This window comes from Leishmania infantum, chromosome 26 (assembly GCF_000002875.2).
Source record: "Leishmania infantum JPCM5 genome chromosome 26".
Classification (NCBI taxonomy): Eukaryota; Euglenozoa; class Kinetoplastea; order Trypanosomatida; family Trypanosomatidae; genus Leishmania; species Leishmania infantum.
In genome coordinates, this window is record NC_009410.2 from 788,283 (window position 1) to 809,414 (window position 21,132).

A 21,132-nucleotide genomic window follows, 5' to 3' on the forward strand; every position below is an offset into this window, starting at 1 on the left:
CTCTTGGGATGGCCTACAGCAAGGGAGAAGAGTGAACCACAAACCCATAGACGCATACGCAGATACACTCATCAAGCACTTAGATTTGTTTCTATCGCGACGCTGCGGCGCACTGCCTCGGACAGCCATGTCTCTATGGGCTTGGTGGGGCAGTGTGTTCTCGTGATGGGCTGTGCTGCCCATGGTTGTCAAATCTTTCTTCCTCGTTCGCTCCTTCTCCCTTGGCTTCAGCTCCAGCTCGAACCCACACTTCCTGTCCCCTCCGCTCCAGACTCGCTCTGTTACGTGGGCGTTGGCTTACGCGCGTGCGTGCACATGTTGAGGCGCGCACGCGCGACAGACGTGGTGTTGGCTGTGTCTCTCTCTCCCTGCTCCTCCTCCTCAGCCTTCAGCCCTCGTGGTGGCCGTCGCTCGACCTCATATTCCTTTCTGTCCTTTTTTCGTTGTCCAGCACTCCTGCCGCCCTCGCCGCTTTTACTGCTTCCGATGCCGGTGATGGTGCGTGAGCGGGTACGCATCTTGCATGTGTGCGTGTGTGGGTCAATGAGGAACAGCGGAGGTGGGCGGAGGAGAGGGCGAGCCACCGAGAGAGAGAGTCCCTTCCATCGATCTCTTTTTCCTTTGTTTTTTTTTCTTTCCTTCGTGATACTTGCTTGTCTCTGTCTCCTTGCTGCACTTCCGCAGCCCACCTATGCGGTTGTTGGTGCGCCGTGTGTGTGTGTGTGTCCTCTCACGTCTTCCTCGACTCTGACGACGCAGCCTTGCGCTTCCCTTCCGTTCCCCGGGGCGGCGAATCTTACCCTCATCGCCGTGATCGAACAACGCGCAGAGGGATGCAGCAAGAGCGAGCGAGCGAGAGAGAGAGAGCAATGCTGAACATATGCGCTGCCTCATTCCACTCCGCTTTCCTCCACACATGCATATGTACGTTCTATGCGAAAAGCGCACCTTGGGGCATTGAGTGTGGACGACTGACGCTGCCGCGTCTTCTCTCCTTCGTACCTTTTCACTCGCGCCCGCCTGCGCGAGCGCATGCGTGTGCGCCGGTGCCCGTGGAAGCGCTGGCTTTCTTTTGCCCGTCTATCATTGTGCGCTTGCGCGGGGTCATGGCGGCGCGAGACGAGATCGGGGGGGGGGGGGCGGTCGAGTTTACTTGTTTATTCGCAGTGCAAGCGCCATCTTTGTCGTGTCTGCCGGCGTTGCTTCTGGTGCCCCTTTTCTCTGGGAAGGGGCCCCAGTGACCTCATGGACCCCTTCTCCCTCTCCCGCCATTTTCAGTGTCCGCGTTGACAGAGCAAGCCCCGCCCACCCGCGACCCCCTTCGCGTCTGCACCCGGTGAGGCAGAAAGGAGGAAGGACGGGGGTGGCACCGCACTCTCGCCAGCCCACAGGCGCAGGCGTATGCGCGTGTCTGTGCCCTTGTAGCGAGGACGCGCTGCGTGCCTGCCGGTATGGCCCTCTCGGTGTGTAGGCGGCACGATCAAACACACACAGACACACAACCCGCCCCAGCAGTCGGATCGAATGGGACGAATACGCCGGACTCGCCTGACGGCCTCGGTGCCTCTCTCCCTCTCTCCCGCTCTCGCACGCTGGGGAAGAAATGGAAGCATCTATGTAGATGGATGTGTGCGTACGTGTGCTTGCGTGTGCCTGTGTATGTTTGTGCGCTGAATAACCACGGGTAAATTTTACGATGCAATCCCTTAAGACGAATTCCACAGCAGAAATACAGAAAAAAAAATAAGAAACTCTCTAATCATGGGGGCGGCGTGGTATATGCATGCATGCAAGTCTGTGTGCTTGCATATCTGTGTTGCAGCGACAGCGCTATCTTGTTCTTGATCGGGGACGCGTTGGCGCTGCCACCATTCCCGCCCCCCCTTACTTTTCGTCCTTGTGGTCGCACGCATGTGCGGCGCACAGGGGCGTGCTCTGTCACCTCCTCTCGCCCCGTTTCCTTTGTGCGTGGCGCAGAGGTATTGAAGAGGCGAAAGGAGGGATGATGGAGAGAAAGGCGCGACCTCTTCGAGAGTGTCCTCTCAGTGCGTTCCGGCCTCTTTCTATGCATACGGATGACGACACCAGCCCCGTCTGCGTGTGTCCTTGTCTGCGTGTATTGGGGCCCCCCTTCAAGACGTACATGCCGTGCCGAAATTCATCTCTCGATCACACACTCTTTATCCCGTATCCTTAACACACTGGCCTTCTCCATCCGCCCTCTCTTTTTTTTGTGCGCTGTGCTCAAACCCTGTCACGGTTTCTTCCTCTACCCCCTTCCACTCCCTTCCTTCGTTCCTTCGTCGCCGTTGATGGCGCAGTGAGGAGGGGCGCAAACGTTCCAGCGGATACAAAAGCGCACAGTCGAGAGAGAGACGAAGAAAGGAACTCATTACAGCGAAGACACAAAAAAAGAGAAAGAGGAGACGAAGCACGAAGAAGCGCACGGTAATAGAGAGGGAAGCGGCGCGAACAAGAAACGCGAAGGAGTGCCGCTTCTGTGCTTGCCAGCGAGGCCCGACGCACCAAGAACAACCACGAGCTCCTCACCTTCCCTCTTGTTACCCTCCTGTCCTTCCTCCCTCTCGTAATTCCGGTGCGACCACGAAAGAGCAACCACAAGGAAACAGACGGGTGCCTCCATTCCAGTGGTACGGAACACACACCCACACACACGCACGGAGGCGCCTTCCCGTCCTCTTCTCTCTCTGTTTCTGTCCGTTTCTTACAAACCCTCACCGCAACTCTTCACTTGGACACAACCTGTGCATAGGTCTCGGCGTCGTGCTCGCAGCGGCGCGTCTGTGATTCCGAGTGTGTGCCAGGCGTGAAGGCATTTGGCTGTTGTGGTTGCGTGTGTCTTGTCCTGTTGGTCGCACGCCCCGATTACCCCAGTCCCCACCACCAGTGCTGTCGCCTCTTTTTGCGGCATCTCGCTCGCCTGCATTGCCACCGCTGCTCCGCTGCTGACGTTCTCCGTTCCACGCTCATTCGCTGACGATCTCACGGACACCCGCTCTTTATCCCTTCGTCGGTTAGTCTTCCTCCTCCTTGTGCGTGGGTGCGTCCTTTCGTATTGTTGTTGGATCATCTTCAAGTGATTCTTATGCTTTTGTGTTCATGTGTTGGCCTTGTTCTTTGTTGCCCCCTCCCCCGTCTCTGTCTCCTCGACTCGCCGTGTCAAGTCTTTCTGCACCCTCCCACCCTCCCCCTCTGCGCTTGCGCCTGTGCTGTTCCAGTTGGCGCGATCGTTCACGATTTCTTGTTTTCTTGCTCGACTCGCCAGAAGCGTGCATGCAAATACACAGACACCCCGACGCACGCACATACCTGCAGAGGCAGTCCGTATTCACCGGCGCATTGATGCGAACCCGCACACTCGAAAGGCTAAGTCTGCCCTCGCCCTCCCCTTTGCATCTCGCGCCCCCTGCCCCCCTTCCGTCCGCACACACACAAAAAAAAACACATACACGTACAAACCACACCTACATCATCTCAGCGCTGACAGTCGTTTTTATGTTGCTTCTGTGATTCGCTTTTCCTTTACGCTCTCTCCCTCCTTCAGTCTTTCCTCCTTTTTTTACTTCGACTCCTTGTATCTGGCTTCGAGCCGTGGCTCCCTCGCACCTGCAACACATACGTACTCAATTTTGACACTGAGAAGGACTGCTCCGCTGACTCCCCGCCCTGCTCGCTCGCGCGCTCTCTCTGTTTCTCGCTGCTCACTCTCCGCCGCTGTGCAAGCCACAGGCCTCATCCCACGAGGTGAAGCACGCACACGGAGGGCTGGAGTAGACGTGGAAAGACGCAGGAGAGAGGAAAGCGCCCAGCGGTGACGTGAGAGAAGGGAAACGGAGAACGGGCGTGCACATTTTTTTTTTGTGCCTGTGTGCCACTGTGAACACGTCCGCGTTGGGCCGCAACAGGCATCTGCACACTGACACACACGCACACGCCGGCCACCCACAGCTGCTAAAGCGCAGGAAAGAGGACGCACCTAGCTGTCAGGCAACTCGCAGACGAGACAGCTCGCTTAGCGCTACGGCATTCCTACCCACTCCTCCTCTCCATCCCTTGAACCGCTTCGGCGAGTCTTTACAGGGTTGGGCTCTTCGCGCCTCGTTGGCGCGCGTGCGCTTGTAGTCTGTTCCCATTATCTTACGCGATTCCTCTTCCTCTGAAAAGCGCACATCAACCGTACGCACCATCTTCTTCAGCGCTGCCTACTTTCTGTACACCTCCTTTTGTTCTTTCGGTTCCATCGTGTGCTCTGTATCTCACTGCAACGACTGCCACCGCTGAAGCTGCTGTTGCCACAGTTGTCGTCATCAACTTTTTGTTTCCAGTGCGCACTCCCCTTTCTCCTTTCGCTGTGTCTGCGTGCGCCGCGTTTCTCTACTCTCGTCCGTTCCTATTTTCGCGTTCCTTGTCTTCTGCTGCTGCTGTGCATACGCCTCTCTCTCTCTTTTCCTTTTCTTTGTGGTCTCATCACTCTTTCGTTTTCCGAGTGTGCCCTTCTCCTTTATTTTCGTTTGTTAGTGTTTTTTTCATACCTTCGTCGTGCTCCTCTCGTGTTGCCCCATTCCTTCCTCCCTCGCTCCTCCCCGTCCGTGTGTGTGTGTGAGGAGCGCGCTGCTGTTGTCGTTGTTGCCGGGAGGGGAAGGAGGCGCAAGTGTCGTGGTGCTAAGCCTGCGCTCTCGCTTCTTCTTCGCTGAAGGTGCATGCATGTGTGTGTGTGTGTGGGGAGGCCTCTGTGATTTCTTCCGGTTTTTCTGTAAAGTTTGGGCAATTCGCTGTTGCCTCCTTCCCCTCTGTGCACCTCTCCAGTATACCCGGTTGTATGCGTCCGTGCGCGGGCAGCTCCTGTGTGCTCCTCTTCTACCTCGACCCGCTTCCTTGCCTCGTGTTTTTTATGTTTATTTTGCATGTTTTCGTGGGCTTCTTCTCGTGTCAACCATTTCGATCTTTCTTTTTCCCTTTTCTGTTTGGCCTTTGCACTCCGCCTGCTCTCTCGTCACCACAGCACAGCAGTTTATCTGGCTCTGAATCACACACACACACACACACTTCACCCCACCAGTGTTGCCGCCCTTCCCCCCTCCTCCTCCTTCTTGTCCTGTCATACGTTCGACTTCAGCATATTAGTCGCCTTGTAGGTGTGTGCCATCTGTGTCTTGTCCCCTTCCCTACTAGCTGTAGAATCTGAATTCATTGTACATACCAACTTCACCAACGAGAGGGAGCACACACACACACACACAGAGCGAAAAAGAAAGCGTTTGGCCTCCTTCCCTCCTGTACTTCTCCTCCGCACACGACGCTGGTGATCACTCCCACACGCCTAATCCTTTTGGCTTTTAGCTTTCCTTTGTGTTGGCTTCGTTTTATCTCTGTTTCTATTGTTTCTGCTGTTGTTGCGTTTATCGCCAGCGCCCTTGGCCTTGTCCTGGCATACACACGGGCTGGCACCCCAGCACCCCGGGGTGCCCAGGACTTCTGCGTCTCTGGACGGGTGTTCCATCTCGCTCTCTTCTTCCTCTTTCTCTTTCTTGTCCGCTGTCTGCGCAGATCTATATATATATATACATACACACTCACACACGCCTCTATATACAAATCTGTATAGCTATATATCTTCCTGCTCTCTCGCCTTGTACGCCTCTTGTGTGTGCGCGCGAGTGTTCTCTTTTTTCTTTTTGTTTTCGCTCTTTCCTTTTGAGCGGAAGATTGTGATTCCTCGCTTGGTCGATCTGCCCTGTCCTGCCCTGCCCTGTCTTTGCTGCCTAAGTGTTATCTTTTTTTCGTTGACTTTTCCGCGTTGTGCTGCTTCGCCGTGTCTTTTTGCCCCCTCCCCCCAATCCTTTGTTGTTCGCATACGCACGCACGCTGCAGCGCTTTTTCATCGTCGTCTTGTTGTTGCCGCGGTCATCGTGCTCATTCTGTTGTTTTCTGCGCGTGCTTCTTCTGACTTCCTCTCCTGTGCCACGTCTCCAGGGGGTACGTTAGAGGAGGAGGGCCACTCTCCCGCGTCTCGGACCTTGTGGGCCACGTTGTCGTCGACTCTCTCTCTCTACGCACACTGTGTAGCCATGTCTAATAGATCCCTGCATGGCGGGCACACCACCATACACAACAACAACGCATACCATGACGCCGCCAAGGAGGAGCGCCAGCTTCAGGAGCAGCAGAAGCCCTCCATGCCCGGAAGCCACGCCGCCGTCGAGCGGATGACGGCAGTGCAAGTTGTCGACCGGCTGCGCTGGTGGCGCACCCATCGTGTGCGTGAGCAGCCCATCCCAGTCGATCACTTTGTGCTGCGCGGCAGCTACGCCAACTACTCCTCGTTCGGCACGCGCCCCCTCGCTCCCAGTGTGACGCGACTGCTGCAGAAGGCACGCACGGTGCGGGCGCAGTACCTCCGCACACAACAGCAGCCACAACACGAGGCGCCACGGCAAAGCCGACAAGTCTCGAGTCTGCTAATGGCCCCCACAGCGGGGGCATCCGTGCGCAGTGCTTCGAATGAGCGACTGGGCAGCGATGCGGGGGAGACGGAGCGCACCACAGGTTGCATTTCAGAAGAGGAGGGCCAGTATGGCGAGCGCCAGCAGCGGCAGCTCCGTGAGATGAATGATGATGCGAAGGAAAAGGTGAACAACAAGCGCCGAGCCGCTGTCATCGCATCCTGGCCGCGGTCGCCGCGTCCCCTCAACGAGGTTGCCATTGCCTGCCTCGGAGAGCCGGCAGGGCAGCGTGATTCGGCCACTGATAATATTACCCGCATCTCACTCTCGGCGTCAGGTTCAGCCGGCACCTCTCCACCTCTCGTCAGAGCAGTGTCCGGGTCTGCTCCGAGTGTCGATACGCCTTCCGGTGCGTTGTATGTTCCCTCGGAACAGGAAGCGCGCGTCGCTGAGCGACTGCTCATGCTGTTCAGACCGCGCGCCGCCTCGGCACCGCTGCGATCACGTCGGTATCGGTGCACCGCAGGACGCCTTGATGCCACGTCCAGTGAATTCAGCGGTGAGCCCCCTCTTCAGGGCGATTGGGGACACGCGGAGGCCACTGGGCTGCACCATGAGCGCATGACACGCGTTTCCGCCTCTGACGAGATAACGGATGTTCGCCGCGCCCCCGGCGCAGCCGAAGCTGTGATTGTCCTGCACCACGCCCCGCGGCTCGTCTTGTACGAGAAGGGGTTGCACCCGAAGGCGGCACTGCGGGCCGCCGGCATCTCGTCGGATGCCCTCGAAAGTCTCGACGACGCTGCGGCGGAGAGCTCAGCAGAACTTTTCGCGCTGAGGAACCTACCCTTGTTCGCATTTGAGCGCTTCTTTTATCAGCAGCAGCTCCGCGGGCTGGCGGAGACGAGGCGGAGCCATACGCCGGGGATGCGGTCAGCATCGGCAGACGCCAGCGCGGAGAGCGCTGGGGTCCCTGAGAGCGACACGGCTTCCGCTCCGACGGGTGCTGCTGCTGGTGCTGTTGCGGCGGCAGACACTGCCGTGGACGACGACATCATTGCAAATGGTGATGACGCATTCTTCTTCGGGTCGCCCTTGACGGCGACCTTAGCGTGCTCGCTGAAAACTGTCGTGCCACTGTCGTCGGTTGCGGCAGCTGCGGCTCCCGGTTCACGTGGTCGAGACGGACGAGACGCTGCGGCCCGGCAAGCTGTACAGCATCGCGGCCGTGGTCGAGACGACGGCAGCAATCGCAGGAGGGGAGGCCGGGCAGCGCTGCGTGCTGTCTCAGTGCCGGCCCTGCCGCCAGTGTACAAGGGCGGATGCCCACAGATGACTCTCGCTACGTCGCATCACCACCTCAGTTCCGGCGCGCGGCTGCAGCAACAACAGCAGAGCTCGAATCGTCCCTCTCCGATTCTCTCGGCGGGGCTGCGCTCCAGCAAGGCGCCGCAGAACGGTGCTCATCTGTGCCTCCGTGTGGATGACCTGCAGGATGTGTACGTGTTCAACCCAGTTGTGGACATGATCGGCAAGGGTGCCTTCTCCAAGGTATACGCGGCGGTTCCCATCCTTCGCGGAAAAGAGGGACTTCGGCGCTTCGCCTCGCCGTTGCTGGACGGGCAGGCGGCCCCGTGCGGCAGCGACGAGCTCAGTGGCAGTGGCCCACGGGAGGGGGGCAGGCGCGTTTCAACGGTGCGGAGGGTGAGCCCAGTACGCCGGAACTCGTCCTCTACCGCGCTGCGTGTGGACCCTGCCGCCGGCGCGGCTGTCGGCGACGCGGCCGGGCCACTCACAGATGATGAGACGGCGAAGCGCAGACCGCACGCACAGTCACTGGCGGCGTCTCTACACTCTATTCCCGTTGTCGCACTCAAGGTGATCCCGCGCAAGGCACGCCAGAAGCCGAAGGCGGCGCCTGATCCGCTTGCCACCACGCACTCCACTGCCGCTGCCGCGGCAGGAAGCGTCGCTTCGAACGCGCAGCAAGCAGCGCAGAACGACCAAAACAGCGTGCGTCGCGAACTCGTCGAGATCGAGCGCGAGGTCTCGATCCTGCGCAGTCTTCACCACACCGGCTGTTCGCAGTTCTTCGAGGCGATCCGCACCCCAGACGCCTTCGTCATCGCGATGCGCGTCTTCCCTGGCAGCATGGATGCACAGCGCTACCTCTCCCGCTACGGGGCACCGTCAGAGGCGCGGGCGGCCCTGCTGCTCTTCCAGCTCGTCTCCACGGTGCAATATCTGCACACCAACTTTGGACTTATCCACCGCGACATTAAGCTGGAGAACATTCTCCTTTCCGAGGCCGACGCCGGAGTTCCCGACGCGCGCATCCGCGAGGTGCTTGGGCCGGCTTTGCACAAGTCCGACACGTCAGCCATGATGACCGAGATCGAGGGTGGCCGAAAAGGCTGCGCCTCGGCGACGACCGCCGCCGAAACCCGGACAGCTGCACAGCGCCGCTATTCGATGCTGTCCCGCAACGTGGCACGACTGCTGCGAGTGACCCTCATCGACTTCGGGCTCGCTCGCCGCACCCGTGCAAGTACCCTGTCACCGATCGTTGCCGCGTCGCGCGGGCGCGGTGCAGGGGCGCAACACGGCAGCCTGAACGCGACCATCACGTCGCCAACTCACCTTGCCTCTTTCCCACCCACCAGTGCATCCCTCGCGGCCAGCCACCCGCACGCCTCTCACAACCCGAACAGCAGCAGCTACAGTGGCAGCCTCGGCTCACCAGCGTCGTCCAGCGCGGGGTGTGCTGCCGGTGTAGTGATGCTCGCCAATGGCGGGAACAGCTCCAGCAACAGCTACACGCCGGCCAAACCGGCTCCACCGAAGCCGCCGCTGCTTTGTCGGCCACCCAGCGCGGCTGTCGGTGCTGGCACGGCACGCCTTGGGTCAAGTAGTGCGGGCATCAGCGCCATGGAACGGAGCACGCCGCGTGCTGGTATGCCTTCGCCGATGCCGTCCACGGCAAACATGTTCACCCGCTTCCTCGACCTCGAGGAGGAGATGGATGAGGAGGAAAACGGTGGCGCAGCGGGCACATCGAACACGACCGCCAACACAACCACGAAAGTCGGTGACCTCGGCCGGGGTGGTCGACGGGACATGGCCGAGAACGAGGACGACAGTGGCGCCTTCAGCACCGACGTGAGTGCGTCGGAGACGGACTGCGAGTCGGAAGGCGGCAGCACCGCTGAACCAAAGGAAGGGAGCGCACCGAACGGGGAGGAGCGCCTCGAAACAGGACCACAGCAGGAGCATGTGGCGCGCAAAGCACTCATATCTCCCAGCGTGCTGAGAGCGCACCCACAGACGCCACCGGGATCAGCGATAATAGTGTCGCCTCCTCTGCCTCCGACCCCGATGCTCCTGTCCAGCACCACCGCTTTTACCCTCGATCACTTCAACGCAGAAAACAGTAGCAGCAGCTGCAACACCAGCGGCCCCGCTGCGGGCGGTGCTGGCCTGCGCAACAGATGTGCTAGCTGTATCTACACTTCCCATCAGCAGCTGTCACCGGCGCCTCCAGTCGTCGCGGCTGGTGTGAGCTCAGCGCCGGATGACACCGAGGCAACACTGCTGCTCACTCCGTGCGGCACAGAGAAGTACCTCCCGCCCGAGGTGCTGTCTTGGATCCTGGAGCACGGCTGGGCGCGGCGCTCGACGACGGTGGGCCTCGCCCGCGCCATGGACCTGTATTCGATTGGCATCGTTGCATACGTGCTGCTCAGCGGCTGCTTTCCCTTCAACGCGTCCTCGCGGGCAACGCTGCTTCAGCAGCAGCAGCGGGTGCCGCGGTGCAACAGCGCTCGCTGGGCTGGCGTGAGCAGCGCGGCCATCTCATTCGTGCAGCGGTTGCTAGAGCCGAACCCACGGAAGCGTATGACGGCGAAGGAGGCTCTTGAGCATCCGTTCCTGCACGAGGCTCGTCAGCTCGCCGAGAAGCTGTCGCTCGTGCCACACGGAGAGGGAGAGGAGGCGTCACACCCGTCGACTTGGCGGGACGGAAGTCACATGGACAATCACCACCGCCACAGCATCGGCGGCACCGGTCGCCACTTCGAAGACGACGCCAACGTGCATGCGCGGTCGCACTGGGCCACGAGCACCACGGCAACGACTAACTTGCCGCACTCGGCGCCGTCGCCAACGCACCCTGACCACACGCACTCTGGTGCTGCGATCGAGAGGGCGTCGACGCAGCCGAGTAGCAGCGTGAGCCTCGCCGTCTACGACTCTCAGCGCCGTCACGCAGGTGGCCCGTGCGAGCTGGCGGCAGCAAATGAGCCATCACCGCTGAGCAGCAACAGCGGCGCCGACGGTGGCGGCGAGCTGCTATGTCATCACGTGGAGAGTGGCACTGCGCCAACTGCAACGAGCATCAGCAGTGGATGTCGTCTGTCCGACGCACCCCGCGTGTGCCGCAGCAGCGACGAGTGTGAGAAAGATGATGTGCGCGCCTCCGTTGCTCGTGATGTGCCTGGAAAGGTGCAGCCACTGCTGCAGGCTTGCAAGGAGAGTCCATACTCGACAACACCACCGGTGCCTGTCACGCCGACGTTGGCCAAACCGTGCACGGCAGCGCTGGCAAGGGCGGCATCGATCGAGCTGCCCGCCCTCTCCTCGTTGGTGGCGCATCCAGCGAAACCCTCACCGTCTTCTACTCTTTATTTTACCGCGACAGGCACGACAGCGTCTGCCGACGGCGGTCGGGCGGAGAGGGCGACGCTGCCGGAGCCAGAATCTGCCGCAGCAGGATCATCGGCACCAGCGCTGGCGCCGGGCAGTAAGGATGCAGCAGCCGCAAATCGGCCTGTTTCTCTTTCGCCGGCCGCTACGACCAGCACTGCGAGGGCGACGGAGGGTGGCGAAGACGACTTATTCGAGTCTCTCTACAACAACATCATGTCGAGCGACTGACGCGGAGCGGGCTTCTCCTTCTTGCGAACGTGACACGTGCCTGCCTCCAATTCTCGCTCTGTCTTTGCGTAGAGGCACTTTGCGCGGGTGCTTGGCAAGCGCCTGTCCGCCTGTCCCGAGTGCGCTTGTGCGGCTTTCACGGTGTTTCTTGTCCATGCAGGTGAGCGTGCTTTAACTGTGATGATGCTTGTGTTTCGACATGGCGTGCCTGCGACTAATTCTAGAGACTTCGCGTTCCCCCGGAGGAGTTGGATGGGCTCTCTGCGCAGAGACGCGTGAAGGAAGCGTCGGATGCCGTACTCCGTCTCTCTTCGTTCCTGCTTTGTTTGCTGTTTTTTTTTTTTCTCTCTCTTCCCATTGCGTTATGCGATGTGTTGGTGCCCGTGGTCGCTTCGTTGCTCTCGCCCCCCTCCCCCTTCCTCTGTTGTTGTTCCCTTCTTACTGGATGGGTGTTTTCTTTTCTTTCGCGGTGTACATTCTGTGCGTGCCTCTGTGTGTGCGTGCCATCGTAATATCTCAAGTTTCTTCCTTCGCGGTCGCTTGCGTCTTTGTTTTTCTTCGTTGCCTACGTCTCTCCCTCTTCCCCCCTCCCTTCCCATGTCCGTTTTTCTACGAGGTCTACCCTCTTCTTCTTGGCTGCTGAGTGCAGATGTTCCCGGGCGTGTTGTGTGTGCGGAAGTGTTTCTGCCGTTTCTTGTTCTTGGGCAGTGCAGCCTCTTCTCCTCCGTTTTACTTCCCTCCCGACACACACACACACACACACACACGCTGACGCAAACGCATATATATATATATACATACATAGGGAGAGCGGATGTGTCCGTGTCGGTGCGCGCGCGGGTTTCTGTGCGTCTGTGTGCATCCTTTTCTTTCTTGCCCGTCTCTTCCTTTCTCCCCCATCTGCACCGGAGCCATCATGTTTTACCTTAGCGGAGGGGAACTTCGACAGACACAAGCAGCCGACGGCAATAATGTTCAATCAAGACACCAGCTGTACTTGTGTGTCTCTCTCTGTGTGTATCCGTGCGTCCTTCAGCCTGGCCCCCCTCCCCCACTGTGTACGGCACGTGCCTATGCACGTGTGTGTATGCCTGCACGTGCTAGGGCAGGTGCGTATGCGCGTGAAAGAGGCCTGTGCTGCTTAGAAACGCGGCCAGGGGTCTCAGCATGGATATGCCAGCCAGAGGAACACACCGCAGCAGGGGAGAGAGAGAACCAGCGAGAGGGGGTGCCGTACATTCCTCCACTCCTCCGCATCAACGTTGTCCTTCATGAACGTGCATGCGCTAGAAAAAGAAACAGACATGTGGGCCCCTCCTCCCCCCTCCTTGCTCACCGACGCCCAGGCTATGTATTCACGTGGCAAAGGAGTAAAGGCTTCACACCGCCTCACCGGAGGCAAAAATCCGTCATGCTGCAAAAGCGTATGGGCAATCAGAAGAAGAAGCGAATGCGAGACGAAGAAAGACGCCGTTGCCTGCTTTGGCTTCGCATTCAAGTGACCGAGGCGACTGCGCGCACCAGAGGGCGCTGCATTCCACACAGCTGCGTGGTGGGCGGGGAAGACCTTTAGGTTCTCCTCGGGCCTTCCCGACATCCGACAGAAGGGAGCACCGCGGAGAAGACGCTGAGGCTGGATGCACTTCATTTCCCCCCCCTCTGCATCTTCAGTGTGCTGCTGCACGTGGTGGCGCCTCTGCGCTTCCATGTCTCCCACCATGCTCCTTTCATGGACCTGAGGACACACGCCCAAAAACATCCCCAAGCCTCCACTGCACCACAGCTGTCTCTCCCGGACCTCTACATGCTTATCGGCATCAAAAACGAGTCGTGCACACGACCTCACACCTGCTTCCGCTCCTTTCCACTTGCGAATTATTTATCATCGCCAGCAAGAGAAGGATTGGCTGCATATCTCCTCCTTTTCCCGCACCGTTTCTTTTTTTTTCTTCTCTCCCCCTCTCCGTCTCTCTCTCTCTCTGCGCGCGTGTGGGCGTGTGCGTGTGCGTGTGCGTGTGCTGGTCTGCAAGTTGGTGCATGCCTGCTCTCGGGCCCCCTCTTACTCCTTCTCCTTGTTCTCTTCGCAGGCGACCTACAGCAGGGACGACATACTCGTCTCGCCTGCATCGCCCTTCATACCTTCCTCTGATTTTCCTTCCGTAGCAGCATCACAGCCACACACGCCCACACACAGAGATAGCACAATGACTATGCGCACGGCGTCTTCAACTACATCCGGTAGCGACTTTTCTAACTCCTGTGATGAGGGGAGCATCCTGGAGGTCGAAGCCCTTGAAGAGCGCGCCGAGCTCGCGGACACAGGGAGGCACTTGCCTGCGCCAGCCCTCCGCGGCGGCGTCACGGTAGGAGGCGCCCGCCACAGCTCTGCGGCGGTGCTAAGCGGTGCTGCGGGCGCTCCTCTTGGTGAAGCCTTCGATGGCCGCCGTCACTCCAGAGACCAGCGTCAATTATCTGCCCCTCATCAGCAGCGGCTGCTTCCTGTGCCGCCTTCCCAGCGCCCCGAACGCGGCGATGATTTCATGGGCACGGGCCGAGACGTCGGCTTCAACGACAGTTTCGACGGCTTTCCATTATATGTGGACGAAGACGGTGTCATGAAGGTGTCTGGACACCGCCGGCACGACCCATTTGCCTTTGGCTACGATGCTGTTGAGGAGGCCGACTTGGCCACAGACGGCGCTCGCGGGGGCGGTGGTCGCAGAAACTCCTACCATGGCGGCTCTGGCGCCGCGTTCGGCTCGTCTTCCGGCACGTCTGATGGTGCGTTTGTGTCCGGCAGCTCCTCGTATTCTTCCTCCCTTTACGAGGAGCACTACGAACCTTCCCATCAACAGCGGGGCCGAGCCTCTGTCCATGGGCACCGGCACAGCGCCGATACGAATGTGGCTGCCAGATATGGATACACACCCCTTGAGATGCACTACGCTGGCGGCGCTGGCGTTGTCGCAACGTACGATGACGACGGCGCGCCGGTGCCCATCGACGCGGCGCTGCCCAGCCACCACCACATCGCGTCACGGCGTCGCCGCCTCGTTGGGGCTGCCTCCAGCGCGCAAGCACGGGCTCACAACGCAAAGCGGCGTCGCTCCAGTCGCAAGAAAGGCAAGCGCACTCGACGTCGTGGCACTCGCGGCGGGCAACTTGGAAGGAGGAACACCAACGCAACAGCCACCTCGCACTCACCCGCTGGCCGCCACGGAAGCCACAGTGGAGCGCACAGTTCAAGTCGCTTACCAACCCGTCTGTCAGGCAGCAGCCCCGTTCTGCTCGGCACGAATCCGTTGCTGAACATCGGCGGCGTGAATGTTGCGGCGACCGCCAGTGCCGCTGCGGCCGCCGCTATCCATGGCGGCCTCAGCTCCCTTCTCTCCGCCGGTGCTTCGATCAACGTCGGGCCCTCCGAGGCGGAGAAGGTGGTGCGAATGCGCGAGCACCTGCTAGCGCGCGAGGCGGCGGTGAAGAAGCGATATTCAGCGGTTCGCCGCGGCTCTGCCGGGACCGCAAGCACTGGCGCGACGGTCGGCAGCGACAGAGGCGCATGGAAGACAGCGGCGGCAGACACCTTGCGCGTGTTAGCCTCCTCTCGCACAGGTGACGGCGCTGGCAGGGCCGCAACTAGTAGCGGTGCCCTCGCCTCACAGCACACTCGCGGCGCGGAGCCATTCAGCCCACTGTCGATGTCTCTGAAGGACTTGAATCGGAGCATCGGGCTGAACACGGGAAAGGCGGGGCCGGGGTCAGCCTTTGCGTTGGCAACGCTACGCTCTGCCCGCTTGCGCTCCAAGGACGCCGCCACGCAACTGCAGGCGGTGACGACGACAGGGGAGTCCGTGTATGTGCGAGAAGACCCCGCCTCTGCCGCTGCCGCAAGAGCGCGGGGTAGCGATGGCAAGGGTATTTCTGGCGACGACGGTGCACCCGGCGCGATGCATGGCACAGCACTTGCTGCGGGGACGGCAACACATTTTGAACAGCGTATGATGACGCTGCGTGACCCCTACACGGGCCTCGCCATCGCCTCAGCTTACACGCCACTGATAACCAGGGCGGAGGCGGCGGTGGCAGTGCACACGTGCGCGGCTGGAATTCAGTTCTTTCGAGATCCGACGGCGCCTCGGCCATCCGCAGTAGCGTTTCTGCCGTCGACTTCCTCGGCCTTGCCCGCTACACCCTCTCGGCTTTTGTCCACCGCCTACGTGCTGGATGTTGGTAATCCGCCGCTGGCACCTACGCCTACAGGAATCGCAACCGTGCCTGACGAAGGATCGCTGCGTGCATCCTTCGGTGCACCGTACACATCGACAACTCCGCACACGACCATATCTGCAAATCCCTCAACCACGTCGCTGTCGCCGCAAAAGCTGCATAATCGCGACGGCGTGGCGCGAGTGTACAAGGCGGCGACGGCGGCGGGTGACTCGGCTCAGGTGAGGCGGTGCCCGCCCACCGAGGCGGATCGCTTTTGCGACGTGCGCCCTCGTCTCACCGCTCGTGACGAAAACGCTAACGCAGGGGCGCCGCCCACAGTGGCGAGCAGCGGAAATGGTGGCGCGGCGTTGTCGGGTGTGAGCGGCCTCCGCGGCTCGGGCCAGTACACGGCGACGCCACTCAGTTCCGGTGACTGCGCGCGCTCCTGGTGGAGATTGCAAAGCGGCGGGGCCGCTGCTGCCGGTGGCTACAGCAGTGCGGCAGCGCCTGCAGCAGCGGCAGATATTTCGGACAGCAGCGACCTTTTTCCGTGGCGTTGGCGCGGCAGAGCATCTGCATTCGATATGGGTGGCGGAGAGGTCCAAGACGGAGTCCCGATCGCCGCTGCATGGCAGGATGAGGCGGTGCGCGGATGTTACGGCGTATGGCCCGCGGTTGTTCACCTGCGCGGAGCTGCCGACGAGTACGGCGTTAGCCTTCCCCCGGCCGGCACGTCGAGCAGCGCCTCCGCCGCCATGCCGCCCTTCTTCGCATGGCCGCACCCTGCACCGCAGCTGCCCGCGTACCCGCCCTCTATCGCCCCCTACGCGGCACCGCTCCATCCTCAACAAAACACCCGCTATCATGCCTGGACAGCTGAGGGCGTGTCGGCGACGTCGAACACCTCGTGCGTGGTGCACGTCTTCACTGTCTCGCGGGAGATGCTGCGCAGCGTGTACGAGTACGTCGCGTACATGTGTGTAGCGAAGCGACATGCAGAGCTGCAGCGTCGGCGCAGAAAACGCGAAGAGCACCTTAGCAAAGAACTTGCCGCCGGTAGGCTGACGCGCGATGCCCAGCGGTACCTGCGCTGCCCCCATTGTGGTGTAGTCGGGAAGGTAGTAAGAAGCTCTGCCGCGCGAGGTGAAAGTGAGGCTATGCCGTCAAACCCTTTGCTATCTTCAACACCGGCCCAATCGCAGCATCTGCGTCACGACAGGAAGCACCACCATCACCACCATAACCCCCATCATTCAAGCGCGTCGCGCGATCCCCCGCTGGTCTCGGCCACCAGCACACCACAGCCGTCGCTCTTTCCGCAAAGTAGTGCGCCAACAGCGAATGGCTCCTTAGAGTTGCCGTTAGCACAGCAGCAGCACACGGAGAGGTTTGGATGGTCGGCGGCGAAATCGCCATCGCCGCGGCCGACACCTCTGCCCCCGCAGCCGCCACGGCGCTCGGTTTTTGGGATGGGTAGTGCGACCCAAGGCGGTAGCCGTGTCGCGGTCGAAAACACCAACGCTAAAGTTGACGAGTGCGCGAACGCGCATCGCGCCGTGGTCGTCGACGAGGTAGGCGATGCCTTAGCAACGCTCCCGGCGTCTGCGGTGCTACAGTCGCCAGCCACTGCACTAGTTTCGCGGGTGGCATGCGCACCATTGACGAGGGGTGGCAGTGGCACATCCGGGCCGTCCCCAGCGCTCCCGTCCTTGCCGCAGTCTGCCTCGCTTCCGCCGCTGCGACTGCAGCCGCAGAAAAGGCTTCAAGAAGCGGATCGCTCGTCACAGGAGTCGAACAACATCTGGTCGACGTCGGCGCTTCAGCTGTCCAGCGTCGGGGCGGCGCTGCCGTCGTCTTCTCCGAGTCCGTCGCCACAGCAGCCACTTTTGACTCCTACTGTGGGCGCCATGGCAGCACCGGCGCCTGCAAAGCTGCACACCTCTCCGCGTGTCCCCGGCACGAAAGGGGCGGCGCTGGCCGGGACCACCAACAGCAGCGACACCCGCGTCGAGGCGCTTCTAGACACGCTGGTAGTGAGCGGCGAGCTCTCGCAGTCTCTTCACATGAATTCGCAGTCGTACGAGGCAGGCGCGCAGGCGGCCTTTGATCGATACGCCGGCGCTTCAGGTAACGAGCTGCTTGCACTACGGCAGCAGCCACCGACCACCGTACTGGCACGCGGCGCACACGAGGCGCGCCTTCTCGACGATTCCACCACAGCTCTGTCGCCTCGAAAAACTGCTGAGGAGCGCGGCCATGCCACTAGTGGGGATGCTGCCGTGCAACGGTCGTCTTCATGTGCGGCGGTCGCGAACAGCAACAGCAACAGCCACAGCCTCCGCGTCGGCGGTATCGACAGCGACGCCGAGGATGGACGGCTGGGGCTGGCCGGCTCTGTGGCGCATCACACGTCAGGATCGACGGCCTCGCATCCATTCACCATACCAACGGCCACCTCACCGGACCGCTCCATGCTGATGGTGCCCACAGGCACACGCGACACCACGGCTACGCACGATACAACGGCAGCGCTGTGGGCGCTGGTGGCATCTGCTGATTCTTCCGCGCCAAAGTGTGCGCCTCCTACTGCGACGAGTGCGGCGGCCACCACCGCGGCCGCCGTCACGACGGCCCTCAACGCAGAAGTGAGGGTCATGGGCAGCAGCTCGAGGAGCAACCCCAACCCCAACAACATGAGCGGCACCAACTCGCTCTTATGCCCGATGGCGGGATCAACCCTGACGCCAGCGGTGCCGACTCTGGCGCGCTCGCCGACGCCGCTGCAGAGCCAAGCGGGCGAAGACGATGGGGATAACCCTGCTGTAGCGCAGCGCTGGTTCGGCACGAACGCTGACGAAACGGCACGAGACCACGATCTCAGCGGCGGCGCGTCTTACGTGTGCCTCGGCTGCCACCGCGACGTGATACCAAAACAGCCGTTGCTGACGTCGATCAGCGACCATAGCTCGTTGCACCGCCGTTCCCAGCACGCTCATCACTCAACTGCACGACACAGTAACCACACGAACAACAACAACAACAGCGGTGGCGGTGATGACAGCGTGGAAGACGATAGGACCGAGCAGACTGTGGGTGCGGACATCGGAGTAATGGCGTTCGAAGACCTCCTGCAGGATGACGCGTTCACGTATGCGTTGCACAACGCCTTGTGCGAGCTGCTCATGATGCCGTCAACGCGAGAGCCACCACCGCCGTTGCCAACGGCGTCGCACAAGAGAAGTCGAAAAAGGTCACCAAGAACGTCGGCGGCGCGCGCGGACCTGAATGGCTTCCTCCATCCCGTTTTACCGAGTGCACCCGTGCACCAAACCGGCGCACTTCTGCAGCACTCGTCGGAGGATACAGCTATAGCGGTGACCGACGCCAAAGGTGAGGTGCGCAGAGTTGCTGCGATGGATGTGGGTGCCCTTTCGTGTCTCTCACCCGGTGTGCCGCATCAGCAGTGCCTAGAGGCGATGGGAGGCGGCGGCGCGGTCTCTTTCGAAAGTATCGGCAGCTGGATCGGCGACGACGAAAACGAGCTCACGCAGCAGCAACGCGAACCACCCACGTCCCCACTTTCCATTTCAGCTGCACCGTCATCTTCATCCACGCCGTCCATGTCAACGTCCTTAGAAAGCTCGTCGGCGGCAGCGGTCAGGGAGGGCGGCGGCTGCTCGGCCGCTTCTTCGCCCATTCGCCTTTCGCTCCCGTGCTGCGGGCTGACAGTGAGTGTGCTGCCGTACGTGGAGCCGCAAGTGCCCTCTGCGGCGACGCAAGAACACTCCAGTGACAGCGGCATCCAGCGCCGAGGAACAACGGAGAAGCGCCTGATGCGGGCGAGGAATGCAATCAGGAAAACCATCGGCATCGCGCGCCTACCACGGCAACGCTTTGGCACACCGGCGCCGCTTTCTCGGCCAGTGATCCCGCGCATGCGCGAGGACGCGGCGACACGGGGGCTGACGCCATCCACGATGCTCATGAGCGACGTTGCCGCCTCTCACCGCCGTTGCAGGCGCAGCTGCAGCAAGCAGCGGCAAGGGCCGCGCATCCATCGCGACACGCCACCGCGCCAGCGGCGGCGCAGCAGCTCGAGCACTGCAGCGCCAAGGCTCACTTCTATGGAAAGTCCACCCAATGGCCCCGTGATGCACAGCGCGGCGGCGTCGAAGGCGCTCATAATGAAGGGCACGTTCAGCAGTGAGAAGCACCGCATCCAAGTAAACCCACGCACCCCGCTGGACGCCGTGAGCAAAAATCGTATCATGAAGCGCATCTTCCGCCAAGACCGGCTTGGCAGCAGGAGCGACACCACGGCCGCCGCAGTCGCCCGCTCATCGGAGACTGAGAAGCGCTATGGCAAGGGCTTAGATCCTGTTGCTGCTGCTGCTGCTGCGGTGAACAGACGAGATGGTGCTGGGTCTGCAGCAGGCGTATCAGTCAGCGCGCGGGGTTCTGATATGCGCAAGCAGCGCTGCCTCCGCCACCACCGCCGCTCCTACACACAAGAGCTAGCCCAGCAGCATGCTCAGCTGCTCTTGCCTCCTGGCCGTGTCCCCAAGCCACTCGGGCTCGATCTAGGCGTGTATGAAGACTCCAGCCTTGTACTCGAGATCGATCTCGCGTACCCGCGGCTGCCTCGCGGCAACGTGCGGGAGCTTCTTGCGGAGTGGAAGGACACCTGTCAACCTCACCCTGTTTTAGTGGAAGCGGTTATCCGCAACATCGTGTACGCTGTGCTGGTGCAGCTGTCTGCCCTGCACGCTGCCGGCCGTACGCACGGGAGTGTCAAGTCGACCAACGTTTTTCCGCTATGGCATGCCATGGAGGGCACGCGAGAGTCGGGGCTCATGATGCCGCCGCGGCCACGCCAGCGCCCAACGTCCCCATCCCCGCTCGCGGTGGCGCGCGTGAAATCTGAGGCAGAACCGATGCAGGAACGCGGGAGGAAGGCGGAGGCAACGATAAAGAATGAAGAGGAAGGTGAGCGTCGGCGAAGCGCCTCCAATGCTGAGGGCGTGGGCGCCTGTGAGCCGGGTGGTGCATCGGCTGCTGCGCCGCCAGCGACAGATCAAGCCGCACCAGTGCCACAGCGGTGTACCTCCGAAAAGTCCACCTCACCCACCAATCCTCGCTCCCTCTCCAATCGACGACGACATCTGGCGCCACACACGGCGGTAGCGCATCTCAGACTCTATCAAAAGACGCGCTCCCGAAACCGCGGGGCACAGAGCAGAATCAATCCTGCTCACGGATTTGGCGCGGCTCGTGGCACACCAAGTGCGGCAAAGGGCTCTGCATCAGCAGCGCTGCCAGGAAGGTCTTGTGCTCCCACTGCAAACGCATCCTCTACCGGGCTGGCGACCGTTATGGCTGATTACCGCCACAGCAGTTTCAGCGTCAGCACCGGCGGCAGCGCGCGCACCGACAGCAAGCAGGCTGACACCAGCACTGCTCCACACATGCCTGTGGGCCTATCGCCCCAGTCGTCCATGCTGTCGTCCCCCTCCGCCGTCTTACCCTC

The 21,132-nt window shown here is 61.1% G+C and overlaps 2 protein-coding genes across 2 annotated transcripts; both read left to right on the forward strand.

Annotated features, from left to right (window-relative positions):
- Positions 1–6,089: 6,089 nt before the first annotated feature.
- Positions 6,090–11,396, forward strand: LINJ_26_2110 (putative protein kinase; the record flags this gene model as incomplete). Its single annotated transcript, XM_001470513.1, has 1 exon — positions 6,090–11,396. The coding sequence occupies one exon, from the start codon at positions 6,090–6,092 to the stop codon at positions 11,394–11,396; it is 5,307 nt and encodes a 1,768-aa protein (XP_001470550.1).
- Positions 11,397–13,600: 2,204 nt separating this feature from the next.
- On the forward strand, positions 13,601–21,130 carry LINJ_26_2120 (conserved hypothetical protein; the record flags this gene model as incomplete). Its single annotated transcript, XM_001470514.2, has 1 exon — positions 13,601–21,130. A coding segment is annotated over one exon (7,530 nt), but the record flags the coding sequence as incomplete, so codon positions are not given.
- Positions 21,131–21,132: the final 2 nt, after the last annotated feature.